Source organism: Saccopteryx bilineata, chromosome 2 (genome assembly GCF_036850765.1).
Source record: "Saccopteryx bilineata isolate mSacBil1 chromosome 2, mSacBil1_pri_phased_curated, whole genome shotgun sequence".
Taxonomy (NCBI): Eukaryota; Metazoa; Chordata; class Mammalia; order Chiroptera; family Emballonuridae; genus Saccopteryx; species Saccopteryx bilineata.
In genome coordinates, this window is record NC_089491.1 from 39,333,604 (window position 1) to 39,354,096 (window position 20,493).

General features: G+C 41.2%; 1 protein-coding gene across 2 annotated transcripts in view; it reads left to right on the forward strand.

Annotated features, from left to right (window-relative positions):
• The window catches only part of KIF24 (kinesin family member 24), a 116,298-nt gene that overhangs the window by 39,118 nt on the left and 56,687 nt on the right, over positions 1-20,493 (forward strand). Inside the window, exons 1-3 of one of the 2 annotated variants that reach the window (XM_066256889.1) lie at positions 5,600-5,679; positions 9,173-9,541; positions 15,776-15,965. In XM_066256889.1, coding sequence (XP_066112986.1) covers positions 9,198-9,541; positions 15,776-15,965 — 534 coding nt within the window. In that variant the 5' untranslated portion in view covers positions 5,600-5,679; positions 9,173-9,197. Of the gene's footprint in view, positions 1-5,599; positions 5,680-9,172; positions 9,821-15,775; positions 15,966-20,493 lie in introns of those variants that run through there. The other variant, XM_066256888.1, reaches the window with a different exon arrangement.

Genomic DNA, 20,493 nt, shown 5'->3' on the forward strand with positions numbered 1-20,493 from the left:
TGGAGGCAGGGGACTTACTGCACCATGCGCCGAAGTGGGTGGAAGGTCGGAGATCCTGGTTCTTTTTCCTGGTTCTTTCTCGGAGGGGATGAGGAAGAGGAGCGGTCCTTGCGGACTTCTGACTCCTCCCGGTTTCGGCACCAAAATGTAAGGTATTTTTCCCCGCCGAGAAGGAAGGAAGAGGCCAGAGCCACAAAGTGTGGAATAGCAAACGGCTTTATTGAATACAGAGCGCGCATCCCGCCCGGCAAGGTTCCCTGGCCCCGAGGTAAGATGGAGGCCAGAGAAGTTGCACGGATTAAACCACATGGGAGATATTTAAAGGGGTCCCTCTAGGGAAGTCGAGCTAACATGACGTGGTGAAATCCCACTGGCTGGTAGACGGTTGCTTTTTTGCAAACGGTTCCTGTGAAGCCTCTTTTGGCACGCTTGGTTGTGGGCGGTCCTAGCCAAAGTTCATGGGTCTGAGTTCCCCACGTGACCATCCCCCATTATCCACCGACCTTACAGTAGATATTTAAAAAACTTTTTAAAGTAATTTTAAAGATAACTTGGGGCAATAGGATTATGGATTGAGTATAAGACACCAAAGAATTACTTTAAATTTGATTAAGTATAATAATGACATTGTGGTTATATAAGAAAATATCCATTTAAATTAACTTAAAGGTGAAATGAAATGATAATCTGGTATTTATTTTACAATATTTCAGCAAAGAAAGGATAGAGGAAACAAGTATGACAAATTTTGATAATTAAAGAATCTAGGGGTGGATAACTGAGTGTTTATGGTACAATTCTACTTACTTTTGTGGCTTGAAATTTTTTTCTTTTTTTTTCCATGTGAGAGGAGGGGAGATAGAGAGACCCCCACATGTGCCCTGACCAGGATCACCCCCACCCCATCCCAGCAATCCTTGTCTGGGGCCTATGCTCTGCCCATCTGGGGCCATGTTTGCAACCAAGCAATTTTTAGCACCTGAGGCAAAGGCTCCTTGGAGCCAACCTCAGTGCCCAGGACTGATGCACTCAAACTAATCGAGCCATGGCTGTGAGAGGGGAAGAGAGAGAGAAGAGGGGTGGGGGGCGGGTGGAAAAGCAAATGGTTGCTTTTCCTGTGTACCGGAGCAGGAATCAAACCTGGGACATCCACACACCAGGCCGATGCTCTACCACTGAGCCCACCAGCCAGGGCTTGAAATTTTTGATAAAATTTTAAATTTTTTTACTTTTTGATTTTAGAGAGAGGAGGAGAGAGAGAGAGATCAATTTGTTGTTCCACTTATTTATGCATTCATTAGTTGATTCTTGTATGTGCTCTGATTGAGATGGAATCCACAACTTTAGCTTATCCAGATGATGTTATATCCAACTGAGCTATTCAACCAGGGCTATAATAAAAAAAATTTTTTAATTTTAATTTATTGATTTTAGTGAGAGAAGAGGGTAAGAGAGTCAGACAGACAGGAACATTGGTCCGATCCTGTATGTGCTGTGACTGGGGATCAAACTGGCAACCTCTGTGCTTTGGGACAATGCTCTAACCCAGTGGTCCTCAACCTTTTTTGGGCCACGGACCGGTTTAATGTCAGAAAATATTTTCACAGACCGGCCTTTAGGGTGAGATGGATAAATGTATCACGTGATTGAGACAAGCATCAAGAGTGAGTCTTAGACGGATATAACAAAGGGAATCTGGTCATTTTTTAAAAATAAAACATCGTTCATACTTAAATATAAATAAAACGGAAATAATGTAAGTTATTTATTCTTTCACTGTGGACTGGTACCAAATGGCCCATGGATCGGTACCGGTCCATGGCCCGGGGGTTGGAGACCACTGCTCTAACCAACCAAGCTATTGGTCAGGGCTAATAATATTTTTGAGTGCTGCCATTAGCCAGTCACTCAGTAGGGCTTTACAGAATCTGCTGCATAAGTAATACATGTATAGAGTATTTTATTTTTATTATTTTTTTTTGTATTTTTCTGAAGCTGGAAACGGGGAGAGACAGTCAGACAGACTCTCACATGCGCCCGACTGGGATCCACCCGGCACGCCCACCAGGGGGCAACGCTCTGCCCACCAGGGGGCGATGCTCTGCCCCTCCGGGGCATCGCTCTGTTGCGACCAGAGCCACTCTAGCGCCTGGGGCAGAGGCCAAGGAGCCATCCCCAGCGCCCGGGCCATCTTTGCTCCAATGGAGCCTCGCTGCGGGAGGGGAAGAGAGAGACAGAGAGGAAGGAGAGGGGGAGGGGGGGAGAAGCCGATGGGCACTTCTCCTGTGTACCCTGGCCGGGAATCGAACCCGGGACTTCTTCACGCCAGGCCGACGCTCTACCACTGAGCCAACCGGCCAGGGCCATTAGAGTATTTTAACATCTAATTTTACTGTCAATACCTATAGGAGTCTGGCCTGTGGTGGCGCAGTGGGTAAAACGTCGACCTTGAATGCTGAGGTCGCCGGTTCAAAACCCTGGGTTTGCCTGGGACACATATGGGAGTTGATGCTTCCTGCTCTTTCCCCCTCTTTCTCTTTCTCTTTCTCTCTCTCCTCTCTCTCTAAAAAAAATGAATAAATAAAAAATATACCTATAGAACTCAATACATTTTCATTTAATCACATCATCAAAGTAGTATGACTATGGACTGTTTGCTGAAAGAGATTAGCCTTGTTATAGAAAATGTTTCTTTGAACTTTATTAAGTGTTCAGGGTGATGTTGGTAAAGACATTTTATTTTATTTTGTATTTTTCTGAAGTTGGAAACGGGGAGGCAGTCAGACAGACTCCCACATGCGCCCAACCGGGATCCACTCAGCATGCCCACCAGGGGGTGATGCTCTGCCCATCTGGGGCGTCGCTCTGTTGCAACCAGAGCCATTCTAGTGCCTGAGGCAGAGCCCACAGAGCCATCCTCAGCGCCCAGGCCAACTTTGCTCCAATGGAGCCTTGGCTGCAGGAGTGGAAGAGAGAGACAGAGAGGAAGGAGAGGGGGAGTGGTGAAGAAGCAGATGGGCACTTCTCTTGTGTGCCCTGGCCGGGAATCCAACCTGGGACTCCTGCATGCCAGGTTGACGCTTTCCCACTGAGCCAACCAGCCAAGGCACGGTAAAGACATTTTATATATTAGTTTATTATAGGTTGTGAGAACCCTAGTTGTCTCTTTTATTTTAGGTGATGAGACTTGAAGAGAATTAGGAAACTAGAAAATGGCTCCCTAGCCACATAAGCAGGCTTAACGGAATCTTGTAATCATTTAGTTGCATTGGGTAAAAAATAGAAATGGTTGAATTTTTTGTCCTTTGTCCTATCTAAGCAGATTCTGTTCATTCAACACTTGTTGCACACATATCTAGCACAGTGCTAGGTTGAGTGGAATCATATTGCTTTTCTCTTTAAGAATTAACACTATAGGCCTGGCTGAGTAGCTCAGTTGAGTAGAGCATCATCCCAATCTGCCAAGGTGTGAGTTAGTTCCCCAGTTAGGGAACATACAAAAATCAACCAATGAATGTATACATAAGTGGAACAACAAATTGATGTTTCTCTCTTTCTGTCTCTGCTCCACCCCATCCCCTCTCTCTATTAAAAAAAAAAAAGGAAAAATAATATAATAATAACTACTAGCATTTATTAGTATAGAATAGTCTTTTTTGTGCGTGTGTGTGACAGGGACAGACGGACAGGAAGGGAGAGAAATGAGAAGCATCAATTCTTCATTGCAGCACCTTAGTTGTTCATTGATTGCTTTCTCATATGTGCCTTAACGAGGTCGGAGAACTACAGCAGAGTGAGTGACCCCTCGCTCAAGCCAGTGACCTTGGGCTCAAGTCAGCATCCATGGGCTTCAAGCCAGCAACCTTTGGGCTCAAGCCAGCAACCATGGGATCATGTCTATGATACCACACTCAAACCAGTGACCCTGCGCTCAAGCTGGTGACCTGGGGTTTTGAACCTGGGTCCTCTGCGTCCCAGCCTGACACTCTATCCATTGCGCCGCCACCTGATCAGGCGGTCTTTTTTTTTTTTTTTAAGTGAGAGGAGGGAGACTAGTGAGAGACTTCCGCATGCACCCGACCGGGATCCACCCAGCAATCCCCATCTGGGGCTGATGCTCAGACCAATTGAGCTATCCTCAGAGCCTAGCCTATACTTGAACCAGTCGAGCCATTGGCTGCAGGAGGGGAAGAGGGAGAGAAAGGGGGAAGGAGGGGAAGAGAAGCAGATGATTGCTTCTCTTATGTTCCCTGACCAGGAATCAAATTCGAGAAGTCGATACACCAAGTGGATGTTCTGTCCACTAAGTAAACCAGTCAGGGCCACAATAGTCTGTCTTCGTACCCTCCACCAACTAGTGCCCCCCCACTCCGTGCCACTGGCTAATATTATTACTTTCTTGTGCATCCTGTCAAAGATATTTTATGCCTGGTAAGCAAATAAGTAGATCTATTATAGATAAATGATCTCTTTCTTTTTAACAAATGGTATTTTTACTGTATAAACTGTAACTTGCTTTAGTCATTTAATATATATTGGAGAGCTTTTTGTTCAATAATATATTGAGTGTTTACTTATTCTTTGTAATTGCTTCATAGTATTCTGTTTAATGGATTACCATTATTTATTTAACCTGTCTCTATTCCATTTCTTCGCTATTACATAAAGTGCTACAATAAACAATTTTGTACCTGTGTCATTTTGTACTTGTACACAATATCTGTAGGCTAAGTTCCTAGAATTAGTTCATTTACATTTGTAATTTTGATAGATCTTTATCATTGTATTATAATCATAATCACCAGGGGAACTTTTTCAGTGTTGTTATGTCTGCCCCTGAAGAAACCGCGGAGGTTTTGTTTTGGGGTTTTTTTTTCCTATGAAACTGGCATGGGACTCCATGAGGGGTTGGACCTTTATAAAATGAAATATGGTACAAAGAAGGGTATCTAATTTTAAAACAAAAGAGCATAGGTTAACTGTAGGGCTCAGAAAAGCACCATGCTGCCTGACCTGTGGTGGCGCAGTGGATAAAGCATTGACCTGGAAATGCTGATGTCGCCGGTTTGAAACCCTGGGCTTGCCTGGTCGAGGCACATATGGGAGTTGATGCTTCCAGCTCCTCCCCCCTTCTCTCTCTCTGTCTCTCCTCTCTCTCTCTCTCTGTCTCTCCCTCTCCTCTCTAAAATGAATAAATAAATAAATAAATAAATAAAAGAAAAGCACCATGCTGTCAATTTATGTAGAAGAATGCCATTGGCTACTTTATATATCCAGATTACTGCTATCTCTGGCATTTCCCCCATCCCATATTATGGGATATCTAAGCATTACAATATGAGTATGTTAGTTAGTCTTGCAAATACTTATTAAGGGATGCAACAGAAGCCATGATTATCAGAATTAGATTGGGAAATGTTTGGTATGAAACCAAGGGAATGAGTGTGTTTTGAAATACAGGATCTTGTACAGCCTATGGAAATTAAGAAGATTACATACCATTTAACCCATTTCCCTGGGTTAGACTGAGGCAAGTAGGGAATATAACTACTTAGAAATAACTTAAAACACACCAAAACATTGAGACTTTTTCTGTTTTAGGTTTTGAGCTAGGTGGTGAAGATAATAGTACAGAAATAATCACAGTAGTAATTACTACCAACAATTATTGGATACTAAGTAAGTACTGCATATCATGCTGCAAGCTTTACAAGTATTTTCTCATTGAATCCTAACCCTAGGAATTGTGGGGACTGTTAATATATATAATATATAATTCCCATTTATAGTTGATAAAAATGAGTTTCAGTGGTGTTAAATAAGTAACTTGCTGAAAGTCACACATTTATATACTTCATAGGATATTTTGGAGGTTAACAAATAAAGTACTTGGAATAGTGCCTGGTATATAATAAATATTCAATACATACTAGCTGCTATTATTATTACTGAAATACAGAGGAAATACCAGTTATCCGTTACTAGGGCTTATCTCACTGAAGAAAAATATAAATAGGGTTTTTCCTGGGAAATGCAGGTATTCCGGATAAAAGAAACACTAGTAGAGCGATTGGTAGCCTGTTTTAATGACTATATTAGGGTGTTTGGTGGTAAAATGACAGAAGAGGCTGAAAGATGAAAGGTTTTACGAGGGTGAGGGGTAACTATTGAGCTATCTTGAAAGGATGAGCATAACTCACTTTAGTAGGCAGAGGGAGTTGGAAACATTTCAGGCAAAGATATAACGTTTAAAGTCATAGAAGGACTTGACTCATGGCGCAGTGGATAGAGCATCAACCTGAGATGCTGAGGTCTCTGGTTAGAAACCCCTAGGTCGCTGACTTCAGTGCAGACTCCACAGTTTGAGTGTGGGATCATTGACATCTCAAGGTTGCTGACTTGGCTAGAGCCCCCCAGTCAAGGCACGTATGAGAAGCAATCAATGAACAACTAAAGTGACGCAACTACAAGTTGATGCTCCTCATCTCTCTCCTCCCTTACTCTCTCCCTTCCTATCTCTGTCTCTTTCTCAAAAAAAAAAAAAAAAAAATGCCGTAGAGGAGTGTTGTAGTTATCTACTACTGTGTAAGCCAAAACTTAGTGGCTTAAAACATTTTCAAATGCTCATAGTTCTGTGAGTCAGATATTTGGGCTGTGCTTAGATAGTTCTGGTCTCACCAGGGATCACTCATGTGTCTTCAGTCATCTGGTGGCACCATAGGACCTAAATAGTCTAAGATGGCTTCTCTCATACATCTGGCTTTGATGATGGCTGTAGGCTGGGCAGCAGAACAGTTTCCAAGAGAACAGGAGAAACTGCAAAGCTTTTGAGGCTTAGGTGTGAAAGTCTAAGTTTCCACCACATTCTGTTGACCAAAACAAGTCACAAGGCCAGCAATGGAAGGAGAAATAGACTCCCATCTTTTGATGGAAGTGATGCCAGTGGAGGTGAGGCTCTTTCAGGAGTCATAAGGAAAGCATTACAGACCCACAAATGGCAGGATGAGCTTTGTGACCAGCAAAGAATTTATGGCTTTTAATTTTATTTCAATCTGCCACAAATGGAAAAGGGCAGGATGAGTTTAAGGATTTTTAACTTAGCTCCTTTGGCCTTTTCCTTTTTTATTTTAATGTTTATTTTATTGATTTGAGAGAAAGGAAGAGAGAGACAGGAAATTTAATCAGTTCCTATATGTGTCCTGACTAGGGATCAAGCTGGCAACCTCTGCACTTCAGGGCAATGCTCTAACCCACTGAGTCATCCAGCCAGAGCCCTTTGGCCTTTTCTTTAGACTCAATACCATTTCCTCTGCAATTAATTATGCAGGGTGGTTTCATCAGAATACCAGCCCTAACTTTTTCTCTTTTTCTCCTAGAATGAAACCAAAATTTAAAATGAAAAAAACAAAAAGTTTTACCAAGAACTAATTGAATTTTGAAAACTAATTTTTTTTTTGACAGTGACAGAGAAGACAGACAGACAGAAAGTGAGAGAGATGAGTAGCTTCAATTCTTTGTTGTGGCACTTTAGTTGTTCCTTGATTGTTTTCTCATATGTGCCTTCACCAGTGGCCTCCAGCAGAGTGAGTGACCCCTTGCTCAAGCCAGTGACCTTGGGCTCAATCCAGCGACCATGGGCTCATGTCTATGATCCCACACTCAAGCCAGCAACCTCAGGGTTTCGATGTGTCCCAGTCCGATGCTCTATCCACTGTGCCACCACTTGGTCAGGCTGAATTTTGAAAACTAAATTATAAAACAATTTTTTAAAAGAAAATGTAGTTACTTTTGAATATTCTCATGAACTTAAACTTTACAGTGTTATGAAAAAACTTCTTAAGGTCCTGACTTTAACAATAGACCAGGATTATGTTATTACCACATCATTTATTAGTATTTAATTAAGTATCTTGACATAGAATTAATTTCCTGGGTAAAGTCTTGTTTGTTTTTTAAATTTATTCAGTTTAGAAAGAGAAGAGAGCCTGACCCGGCTGTGGTGCAGTGGATAGAGCATGAGCCAGAGAGGCTGAGGACCCAGGTTCAAACCCTGAGGTCACCAGCTTGAGCGTGGGGTTGCCCACTTGAATGTGGGATCATAGACATGACCCCATGGTCACTGGCTTGAGCCCAAAGGTCATTGGATTGGAGCCCAAGGTTGCTGGCTTGAGCAAGGGGTCACTGGCTTGGCTGGAGCACCCTGGTCAAGGCACATATGAGAAAGCAATCAATGAACAACTGAGGTGCCTCAACTGTGAGTTCATGCTTTTCATCTCACTCCCTTCCTGTCTGTCTGTTGCTGTCTGTCCATCCCCCTTGCCTCTCGCTGAAAGAAAAAAGAAAAAGAGGAAAGAAAAGGGGGGAGAGCAGGAAGCATCAACTCATAGTTGCTTCCTGTATGCGCCTTGACCAGACAAGCCCAGTGTTTCAATCTGGCAACCTCAGGGTTCCAGGTCAATGCTTTATCGAATGTACCACCACAGATCAGGGATATAGGTAATCTCTTTTATTCATATTCTGTACAGGTAGACATCTACAATTACCTACCTTTTAGAATGACCTGAAATTGGGAATCAGTAGATCCCAAATTAATGATGTTTTTAACTTCTTCATATAACTAACTTTTATCAGTACTCAGCAGATACATATGTGAGTTTCTCAGAGTTATATTAGTTTATAATCCTCTGTGGTTTGCTACTTAATTCTGCTTTCCATTCTAAAAGAATTCTTAGCCTTTTTTCATTAATCATGGAAACAGTTGTGCAACATGCCTTAATGTTAACTTGAACATCTAAAATTAGTACTGCTACAATCAGTGGTTGGGAGCAGTGTTTCAGCATTTTGTGGCATGTGTTAAGTAGACATAGCAAGGTTGGATGGAACTCCCTAGAAATAAGTAAGTGACTTGCGTTAAGTATGTGTGCCTGTAACTATGTATATGAACAATTGAAAGTTTTTTATTAAGCAGATGAACAAACTGTATCTGTTACTACAAATACATCATAAGCATCTTTGTTTATATACAATGCTGTTTAATCATTTCAGAAGAAAATATATTTATTGAAAACTTGGTATGCTAGAATAGATTTTTTGTATGTTTTGTGGTTTTCATTTTTTAAAGGAATAATTGTGTTATATATTCTGTATTTCAAATTAATAACTTTTTCTTTAGCATTTATAGAAACCTATTCACAAAAATGACATCCTGGTTGTACGAGTGTCTTTGTGAAGCTGAACTTGCACAGTATTATCCTCATTTTGCTGCCCTTGGCCTCCAGAAAATAGATGAATTAGCAAAAGTTACAATGAAGGACTACTCCAAATTGGGAGTCCATGACATGAACGACAGGAAACGTCTCTTCCAACTTATCAAAATCATTAAGATTATGCAGGAAGAAGATAAAGCAGTCACTAGCCCAGAGCATCCTCTTCAGACAAGCAGCTTGTACAACAAGCCTTGGGAACCCAGCTCTGGACCTCGCAGACAACTGCATTTTGATTCTCCTGCTGACAGCAAAGACAGAACTACCAGCAACTATGGGTATGAAATGTGCAATTTATCAGATTTTTCTGCAAATAAACAGAAATCTAGTTACCTAAAAGTGCTGGAACACGTCCTACCAGATGATCTCCAGTACCAAACAAAAACAAGAATTGTGAATGCCACAGCTGCCGATTCCTATGGGCAAACAGAAACTAACACTTCACTCTTTTCATCAAATCACTTTTCTACAAAACTGGGGGACTGTGATATTCCCATTATTCAAACAGTCTCTCATGTTTCGGAGTATAACTATGGAATCCCTCATTCTAATATCAGGTAATATTTTATTTATTTATTTTCTTATTTATTTTTGAGGAGAGGTTAGCCTCAAACAAGGGCAGGCCTCTTCATGGCCAGAGGAATGTAACCTACTCCTCATTTAGAGAAATGGTAGTAGCTTCTGCATTGATAATAGAAACACCTTGCTAGGGGAAAATTAATGAGGATTTAGGATTTTCCAGATGGGAGAAAATCCTCACTTGCATGTACATCAAGCAGCTGCTACTTGGCAGGCTCTTCTATTATTCCTATAGCAGACCTGTTTCTATTATTTATTGTACTGTAACATGATATATCTAGTGCATCTATGAAGGTAAAATAGTTACCTTAGGTGGTAAAGAAAAAATTTACACAATCCACAGGTTATTTTTTTAAGGCTATCAAATTCACTTAAACCAACCAGGAGACATAAAGCCTAGTTAAAAACAAAGAGCACATAGTTGAATTAAGTAGATCTTTGGAGTAGTTTGTTTACCTGCATATACTGAAATATGATCCTGATTTTCAGTGCCTTCTACTATTCCAGCCCTGGAAGAACAAATGACTTTGGTGATTGCAAAGAATAAGCCACTTTTTTGTATTTTTCTGAAGTGAGAAGCGGGGAAGCAGACAGACAGACTTCCACATGCACCGCTCAACTGGGATCCACCCGGCATGCCCACCAGGGGGGCAATGTTCTGCCCATCTGGGCATTGCTCCGCTGCAACTGGAGCCATTCTAGCACCTGAGGCAGAGGCCACGGAGCCATCCTCAGCACCTGAGCCAAATTTGCTCAAATGGAACCTTGGCTACAGGAGAGGAAGAGCGAGACAGAGAGAAAGGAGGGGGGAAAGGTGGAAAAGCAAATGGGCGCCTCTCCTGTGTGTCCTGGCTGGGAATCGAACCCGGACTTCCACACACCGGGCTGATGGTCTACCGCTGAGTCAACCAGCCAGGGCCAAGAGTAAGGCACATTTGATGGAGTTTAGGGTTTGAGAGTCAGGATAACAGTAAATTATTTTCACATAGTGCTTCAAGCAAGTTAGAATTTTAAATAGGCTCTCAGAGGTGAAATTTCATGTAACACTTAATACTAACATTGGTATAATAGAAAAAAAAATTTTTTTAAGTAAGATGTATTGCTTGTTTTGTTACTTTAAAAGTTTTTTTTTCCTTTTAATAATTTAATTTTTTAATGGGGTGACATCAATAAATCAGGATACATATATTCAAAGATAACATGTCCAGGTTATCTTGTCATTCAATTATGTTGCATACCCATCACCCAAAGTCAGATTGTCCTCTGTCACCTTCTATCTAGTTTTCTTTGTGCCCCTCCCCCTCCCAAATATTGCTATTTCATTTATTTGGCAAATATTAAGTACCACCTCTGCTAGAGATATAAAGATTAGGATATCTGGAGACTCTTAGTCTCTTAGTGGACAGAGAAGACAAACAGCCAGATGGTGAGATAAGTGCTGTTAGAGGTTAACATGTGACAAGCCCAGAGCAAAAGCTGTTCAATTGAACTTTCTCACCTTTTATATCATTATTATCTCTCTTCCTATTCTTTATTATATAGATGCTCCTCAATTTATGATGGAATTATTTTTTGCCAATCTGACAAAAAAATAGGTATAATTTTGATTGATTTACAAAAAAAATATAATAGTAATTGCCTATCCTTTTTGCTCCAAAGTGACTTTTTAAAAACTCAGTTGTTGCCTGACCTATGGTGGCGCAGTGGATAAAGCGTTGACCTGGAAATGCTGAGGTCGCCAGTTTGAAACCCTGGGCTTGCCTGGTCAAGGCACATATGGGAGTTGATACTTCCTGTTCTTCCCCACCTCTTTCTCCTCTCTCTTCCTCCTCTCTCTCTCTCTCTAAAAATGAATTTTAAAAATTAAAAAAAAAGCCCTGGCTGGTTGGCTCAGCGGTAGAGCGTCGGCCTAGCGTGCGGAGGACCCGGGTTCGATTCCCGGCCAGGGCACACAGGAGAAGCACACATTTGCTTCTCCACCCCTCCGCCGCGCTTTCCTCTCTGTCTCTCTCGTCCCCTCCCGCAGCCAAGGCTCCATTGGAGCAAAGATGGCCCGGGCGCTGGGGATGGCTCTGTGGCCTCTGCCCCAGGCACTAGAGTGGCTCTGGTCGCAACGTGGCGACGCCCAGGATGGGCAGAGCATCGCCCCCTGGTGGGCAGAGCTTCGCCCCTGGTGGGCGTGCCGGGTGGATCCCGGTCGGGCGCATGTGGGAGTCTGTCTGACTGTCTCTCCCTGTTTCCAGCTTCAGAAAAATGAAAAGAAAAAAACAACAACAACAAAAAAAAATTAAAAAAAAAAAACCTCAGTTGTCTATACTTATAAATAAGGATTTCTGGTACAAAGAATTAACCAATCAGAAACAACCTTGTTATGCAAAGTGACCAATATTGAAGATACAACTCTATTATATGACCTATATATATATATTTATAGTTTAAGACAGGGTATTCATACTAGATGACTATTCTTGTGTTGGCTGTTGTCATTCTTTTATTTGACAATCTAAAGGAAAAGAGATCAGTGCTTTTGACTAAATAGTCAGGTATTCCATGTTTTAAGAATTCTTGTGCAACAGTTGAAAATCGCTGCTGTAGTGTATCAATTGTTCACCCTCCTAATCACTTGCCTGACTGGGAGCTTAGGCTCGCTGTCACTGTCCAGCATCATATGAGAGTATCTTACCACTAATCACTAACCTAAGAAAAGATCACCCCTAGCTAGTTGGCTCAGCGGTAGATCGTCAGCCGGGCATGTGGAAGTCCTGGGTTTGATTCCCAGCCAGGGCACATAGGAGAAGTGCCCATCTGCTTCTCCACCCTTCCCCCTCTCCTTTCTTTCTGTCTCTCTCCTCCCCTCCTGCAGCCAAGGCTCCATTAGAGCAAAATTGGCCCAGGCGCTGAGGATGGCTTCATGGCCTCTGCCTCAGGCACTAGAAAGGCTCCGGTTGCAACAGAGCAACGCCTCAGATGGGCAGAGCATTGCCCCATGATGGGCATGCCAGGTTGATCCTAGTCAGGCACATGTGGGAGTCTGTCTCTCTGCCTCCCCGCTTCTCACTTCAGAAAAATACAAAAAAAAAAAAAAAAAGAAAGAAAAAGAAAAGATCAAAATTCAAAATTTGAAGTGGAGTTTCTACTAGTGTGTATCTCTTTCACACCATCATAAAGTCACAAAATCACAAGTTGAGCAATTTAAGTCAGGGACTGTATAAGAGAAATAGAAATATGAAAGTGCATTTTCCCCAGTTAATATTCTATATTGCTTTTTTACCCATACCCTAAGTAGGAATCAAGGTTTCAGAGCTCTGAGAAACTCCTCACCAATTTAAGGCTTCCTGTTAGGGAGTCATCCTAACCAAAGAGCATTGTCTTTGGATGCCTGAACTCAGATATGTTCAAAATAAATTGCTGGCCTTAGAATTTTAATAAAAGTCTAAGGCATTTAGAGAACTAGTTACCTTGATTTAAGACTTGAATAGACCTAACTCCAGCTGTCTTAACTCTTTGCATACCGGATAGATGTACTTTATTTTTTCTAGGGAAGATTGGGCGTTAAAACCAGAGCCTTTTAGAAGAAGATTAATTCCATTTTGCCCCTAGAGCATGAAAACTACAGTCCTTCTTTCTGTATGTCCCATCCTAGAGTCCCAGGTCAGTTTTGAAAAGGAAATTTTCTGTCCTCTTTGATTAGTTTTATATAAGTAGATTATTGATAATCATCAACTAGAGACTCTGACACTTCGACACAAACCCTTGTTAAAATGATGCATTAAACTTTTGCTTTTTTTTCACCTGACCGATAGTGATGCAGTGGATAAAGCATTGATTTGGGACACTGATATCCCAGGTATGAAACCTTAAGGTTGCCAGCTTGACTGCAGGTTCATCCAACTTGCATGTGGGCTTACCAGCTTGAGTGCGGGGTAGCTGGCTTGAACTTGGGATCATAGACATGACCCCATGGTTGCCGGCTTGAGCCCAAAGGTCTCTGGCTTGAGCAAGGGGTCATTAGCTCTGCTGTAGCCCCCCGCCCACCCCCAGAAAGGCACATATGAGAAAGCAATCAATGAACAACTAAGGAGCCGCAACAAAGAACTGATGCTTCTCATCTCTCTCCCTTCCTGTCTGTCTGTTCCTATCTGTGCCTCTCTTTGTCTCTCTGTCACACACACACACACACACAGGAATCCTATTATCTGGCCTTGGCTGGTTGGCTCAGCGGTAGAGCATCTGCCTAGCATGTGGAAGTCCCAGGTTCAATTCCAGGTCAGGGCACACAGGAGAAGCAACCATCTGCTTCTCTACCCCTCCTTCTTCCTCCCCGCCCCCATCTCCTCCTGCAGCCATGGCTTGAATGAACAAGTTGGCTCCATGGCCTTGCCTCAGGCACTAAAATAGCCTGGTTGCTGAGCAATGGAGCATCGGCCCCAGATGGGGGTTGCCGGATGGATTTCTGTCAGGGAACATATAGGAGTCTGTCTCTCTGCCTCCCTATCTCTCACTTGATTTAAAAAAGAAAAATCCTATTATCTTGTTACCTAGCTTAAAAGGAATTTCTAGATAAGGAGTTGGTCAATTCATAGATATACAGTATACGTACTACCATTAAGCTTAGCAAGTAAACCTGATGAATTTTGTATTCCTGACCCGAGGACTGTTTGCCTCAAATATTCTGGATGTTAAGATTGATGAGTTCAGCCTGACCAGGCGGCAGTGCAGTGGATAGAGCATCTGCCTGGAACACAGAGGACACAGGTTCAAAACCCCAAGTTGGCTGGCTTGAGCACGGGGCTCATCCGGCTTGAGCACAGGCTCACCAGCTCGAGTGCGGGGTCTCTGGCTTGAGTGTGGGATCATAGACATGACCCTACGGTCGCTGGCTTGAGCCCAAGGTCACTGGCTTGAGCAAGCGGTCATTAGCTCAGCTGGAGCCCCTCGGTCAAGGCACATATGAGAAAGCCATCAATGAACAACTAAGGTGCCTCAACTATGAGTTGATGCTTCTCATCTCTCTTCTTTCTTGTCTGTCTGTCCCTATCTGTTTCTCCCTCTGGTTTTCTCTCTGTCAAGAGAAAAAAAAAGAAAAGGAAACAATAAATGTACAAGATAATTAGATTGAAAGAAAGTAAGGATTTGGTTCTTTTAAAGGCTTTGGAGAGGTGGTAGCAGCATATTGCTTTAGATTCTGAGAATTGATTACCCTGAGTTTTGGGAACGTGAAGAAAGAACATCCATCAACCATTGTTAGAAACCTTTTGGAAGACATATCTGGAAGCCAAAGACACATTTTAGAGCTAAAGCGAACTTAGTGTTTGGGGGCAATTTTTTTTTTTTTTTTTTTTTTTACAGAGACAGAGAGAGTCAGAGGGATAGACAGGGACAGACAGACAGGAATGGAGACAGATGAGAAGCATCAATCATTAGTTTTTCATTGTGCGTTGCAACACCTTAGTTGTTCATTGATTGCTTTCTCATATGTGCCTTGACTTCGGGCCTTCAGCATGTCAGTAACCCCTTGCTGGAGCCAGCAACCCTGGGTCCAAGCTGGTGAGTTTTTGCTCAAGCCAGATGAGCTCGCGCTCAAGCTGGCGACCTCGGGGTCTCAAACCTGGGTCCTTCCACATCCCAGTCCAACGCTCTATCCACTGCGCCACCGCCTGGTCAGGCTGTTTGGGGGTAATTTGGGGGGGGGGGTAATTTTTTTTTTTTTTTTTGGTCAGGACAAAGGGTGGGATGGAGTAGGGATAGAGATAGAAGTAATCAGGAGGATTTAGTGTCAAAACTTTTAATACATAGTGTTATATATACATATTATATTTAATATGCAATATTACACCTAATTTATTTATAACAAAATGTACTGATACTTTGATCTCTTAAGTAGCCTTATTCTATTAAAAAATTAAGGCCAACTTATTAACATACTGTATCAGACAGAACACCTCAGAGAAAGAAAATCCTTGGATTGAGATGGAGAAAATCAGAGTTTGTGTTCGAAAACGCCCTCTGGGCATGAGAGAGGTACGTCGTGGAGAAATTAATATTATTACTGTGGAAGACAAAGAAACTCTACTTGTTCATGAGAAGAAAGAAGCAGTTGACCTCACACAATATATTCTGCAGGTATGCTTTCCTTTTGTGTTTGGAACTAATATTATCAAGTGTGCCAAATCTTTGCTTTTTGTTTGAGTGGCAGCATACAAATTCTAAAATCCAGTTTCTGGTTTAGGTGCCGGCATTCATCCCTGATGTGACATTGCATTAAATTCATATCCTGGGCCTATATTTTTTAAAAATAAAGTGCAACAGGGGATACAAAAACATAATTCCTCCACTCTAGTGCAATAAGGCTGTATTCACCTAACATGCTGTATGTGAATTTAATTATACATATTCAGCAAAAGGAGAGGGATTGCGGGGATAAAAAGTATTTAATGAATTGGTGATAGATAGGACCAGTCATTGAGCATATGCCCTAAAGTGACTATGAGATGGTTTCACATTCTCTCTTTTTTTTTTTTTTTAACAGAGACAGAGTCAGAGAGAGGGACAGACAGACAAGCAGGGAGAGGGATGGGAAGCATCAATTCTTTGTTGCGGCACCTTAGTTGTTCACTGATTGCTTTCTCATGTTCTTGCTGAGGGGGGGCTCCAGCAGAGCGAGTGACCCCTTGCTCAAGCCAGTGGACCTTGTGCTTCAAGCCAGTGACCTTTGGGCTCAAGCTAGCAACCATGGTATCATATCTGTGATCCCACACTCAAGTCAGTGATCCTGCGCTCAAGCTGGTGAGCCCCTGCTCAAGCTGGATGAGCCCACGCTCAAGCCGGCAATCTCAGGGTTTTATTTCTTTCTTTCTTTCTTTCTTTCTTTTTTTTTTTTTTTTTTTTTTTTTTTTGTATTTTTCTGAAGTTGGAAACCGGGAGGCAGTAAACTTTGGAATAATTCTCCATTTCTTTTTTTTTTTTTGTATTAATCTCAGGGTTTCAAACCTGAGTCCTCCACATCCCAATCCGATGCTCTATCCATTGCACCATCGCCTGGTCAAGCTGGTTTCACATTCTCAATTCTCACCTGTCTCTCATAGTGTGAACTTCTCACTGTGTTGAGGGAGAGTGTGGAGTTTAATAATGGAGGATATATTTTCGAGCAACAAGGCCCTAGGTTGCCAGCCAACTACTTATTTTGATTTCAGTGGTTTTTAAGTTTAGATTTAGTTTGGTGGAAATTGGGCAGGCCATTTTGTACAGGGTACATTACAGTTGTGAATATAATCCAGGGATATAATTTCACATCTAACATTTAAGGGTCTGAATAAAACACTAGTTGGTCAGACAAAAATGTTCACTCCCTGCTAGACTGATCCTGAAAAGTCCTAGGAGAAAGGGCTTGATATTCAAAGGAGCTTATTCTAAACTGGTAACTCTTCAGTCTTATAAGGAGGCAGCAAACCCCATCAATGGAAGATATTTTAACTTAAGTATTTGTAAAATTGTGAAGTAATTGTGAATAATTTAAAACCAAGGGATAATCTACCAGAAGTCAAGATTTGAGAATTAAGAGTTTCTCTTTGACTCTGCCTCCCTAAAACATTCATATTATAGTCATTCTATTCTCTCTCTCTCTCTCTCTCTCTCCTGCCTCAATTGGTGAATAATCTGGCGTGCTAACTGATCACCTTAGCCAACTGAGATCTCAGTCTGTTGGAACAAATCCTTTAGCACTGAAGTCAAATTGTTGATACTTTCCCCCCTTTTATACTTGCATTGTTCTTTTTCTTTAGTTACCAAAATTGGGTTTAAAAGTAACATTCAAAATAATCCACTGAGTCTTCTATGGGCACTAAATTATCAGGCCACTGTATAACTAGTCCAGTCACTTTAACAGCCTTATTGATTGCTGATCAATGCATAGTCTATTATGTCTAGGTGGGAGTTATTTATTTTGAAAATGGTCCAAATGAACAATTAGTTGTAATGATATCTAGTTCCATAGCTACTTACAGCCATAGTAATAGCCCTATCCAATCGCCATCTACCCAAGATTGCCTTAATGATGTTTCTGTCACAATAATTCCCTCAAGGAGGTATCATCTTTTGTATTTTCCTATTATCCCAAAACACAATAACCTTACTTCTTTGTTATTACCATTGATCAATACTTATTGAATAGCACTTTCTCTACTGTTTGAACTTTGGACCTTTGCTTCCATAGGTCAAAGTCCTTACCCATCAATGCTATAATATAAAAGTGTTGGGAGGGCTCTCCCCTCTTTTTCCTTAAGTAGAAAAGAAAAGGGAGGCTTATAGAAAATAAATATTGATACTTGATTCTTTAAGTTTTATTTTTAAACTTATTTAGGAATTCAAACAATGTGTGTTTGATTAAATATTCTAGCCTTTCAAATCTTTTACTAATATATATGATCATATACATGTATTGTGCTATACTGCTTACCATTAAATTTTATTTATTCATTTTAAAGAGAGGAGGGAGAGAGAGAGAGAGAAGGGGGGAGGAGCAGGAAGCATCAATTCCCATATGTGCCTTGACCAGGCAAACCTGGGGTTTCAAACCAGCAACCTCAGTGTTCCAGGTCGATACTTTATCTACTGTGCCACCACAGATTAGGCTTACCATTAAATTTTATATAAACATAATTGGGGGGGGAATGAATTACAATTTCTTGAGTAGAGAAAAAAAGAGTACTGAAATATATCAAGAGTCAACAGTGCCTAACCAGGCGGTGGTGCAGTGGATAGAGTGTCGGACTGGGATGTGGAAGGACCCAGGTTCGAGACCCCAAGGTCGCCAGCTTGAGAGTGGGCTCATCTGGCTTGAGCAAAAAAAAGCTTACCAGCTCGGACCCGGTCGCTGGCTTGAGTAAGGGGTTACTCGGTCTGCTGAAGGCCCGCGGTCAAGGCACATATGAGAAAGCAATCGATGAACAACTGAGGTCTCGCAACGGAAAACTGATGATTGATGCTTCTCATCTCTCTTAGTTCCTGTCTGTCCCTATCTATCCCTCTTTTTCACTACTCTCTCTCTGACCAATGGTGACACAGTAGGTAGAGCATTGACCTGGGTCACTGATGTCCCAGGTTCAAAACTCTAAGGTGGGCCAGCTTGAGCTTGGTCTCCTCTGAATTGAGTACAGGTTCACCAGCTTGAGCATGTGATCATCAACATGATCCCATGGTTGCTAGTCTGAAGCCCAAGGTTGCTGCTTGAGCAAGGGGTCACTGGCTCAGTTTGAGGCCCTCTTGCCCCATCAAGGCATGTATGAGAAGCAGTCAGTGAACAACTAAAGTGATGCAACTACGAGTTGATGCTTCTCATCTGTCTCCCTTCCTGCCTGTCTGTCTGTCTTTCTCTCTCTCTTGCTCGCTGAAAAAAATAAATAATAAAAAGATATTGCTTGTTAGCGATGTTAGCAGTTGGGCTAAAAGAAACTCATAAAAATTCAAACAAAAAGTTGGCAGTGGCTATCTCTGAATAGTAGTATTTACAGATAATTTGATTTTCTTTATTGTTTTCCGTGTTTTAAAAATCTTCTAGAGTCAACTGTGTTTTGTTTTGTTTTTTTATGGAGTAAAAACTTTTGAATAGGACAGATTTATCTATTTTAAAATCAAAAAGTACAAAAGGGTAAGCAATGAAAAGATCTCTTTGATACCATTCCCTCTTTGAAGGCAACCAGTATTACTTGTCATAACTGTATCTTTCCAGAGATATTCTATAAACAAATTACTTTTATAATCTGAAAATAATTATTTTTAAAATAAACAGTGGAACTCTGATCATATCAAGCCCAAAATGAATGTTAATCCACCCTCACTGATAAAGTATGATCAAATGAAAGTATTATGTGATGCAAAGGACTTTATGAATTATAATAGTCTTGCGTGTTGACATATCTTTCATGAAAGATACTTACAGAACCCCTGGAAAAATCAATACCTAAGTTTTATTGAAAGGTAAGATACTAATCCCCTTAAGTAAGTGCTTTCTAAGGTATTTTACTCAAGTTCTAAAGTTACTCACTAATATTTATAGAAGAAAAGGAAAAATAGCTATATATTCCATGAAATAAACAGAAGCCAAAAAAGTGTATTTCTACATTTACTTCTGTTCATTTGTATCTTATTTTTCTAAGAAATATCAAATATATAAAATGTATTTTGTTTTTGCTCTCATACTCACCTATAAAGACCACTGGTGATATTTAACCAATGAATGGATTTGACTCTTTGCTTAAAAGCCAATTATAAGTGAGATATAAATCATGTTCATTAAAGCCAGGTTTTAGATATCTATTTTCTCTTTACTATTGCCATTCTAAAGCTTAAATGAAATTATAATGAAACCCCTATGTACCTATAATCCAGAGTCAACAATTATAAGTGTTTTACTGCTCTTGAAATCATTTCACATTTTTCAAAGCACCAGAAGTTCACAGATCTCTCTCTTTTTTTTTTTTTTTTTTTGGTGACAGAGTCAGACAGAAGGACAGATAGGGACAGACAGAAGGGAGAGAGATGAGAAGCATCAATTCTTCATTGCGGCACCTTAGTTGTTCATTGATTGCTTTCTCATATGTGCTTTGACCGGGAGGCTACAGCAGACCAAGTAACCCCTTGCTCGAGCCAGCGA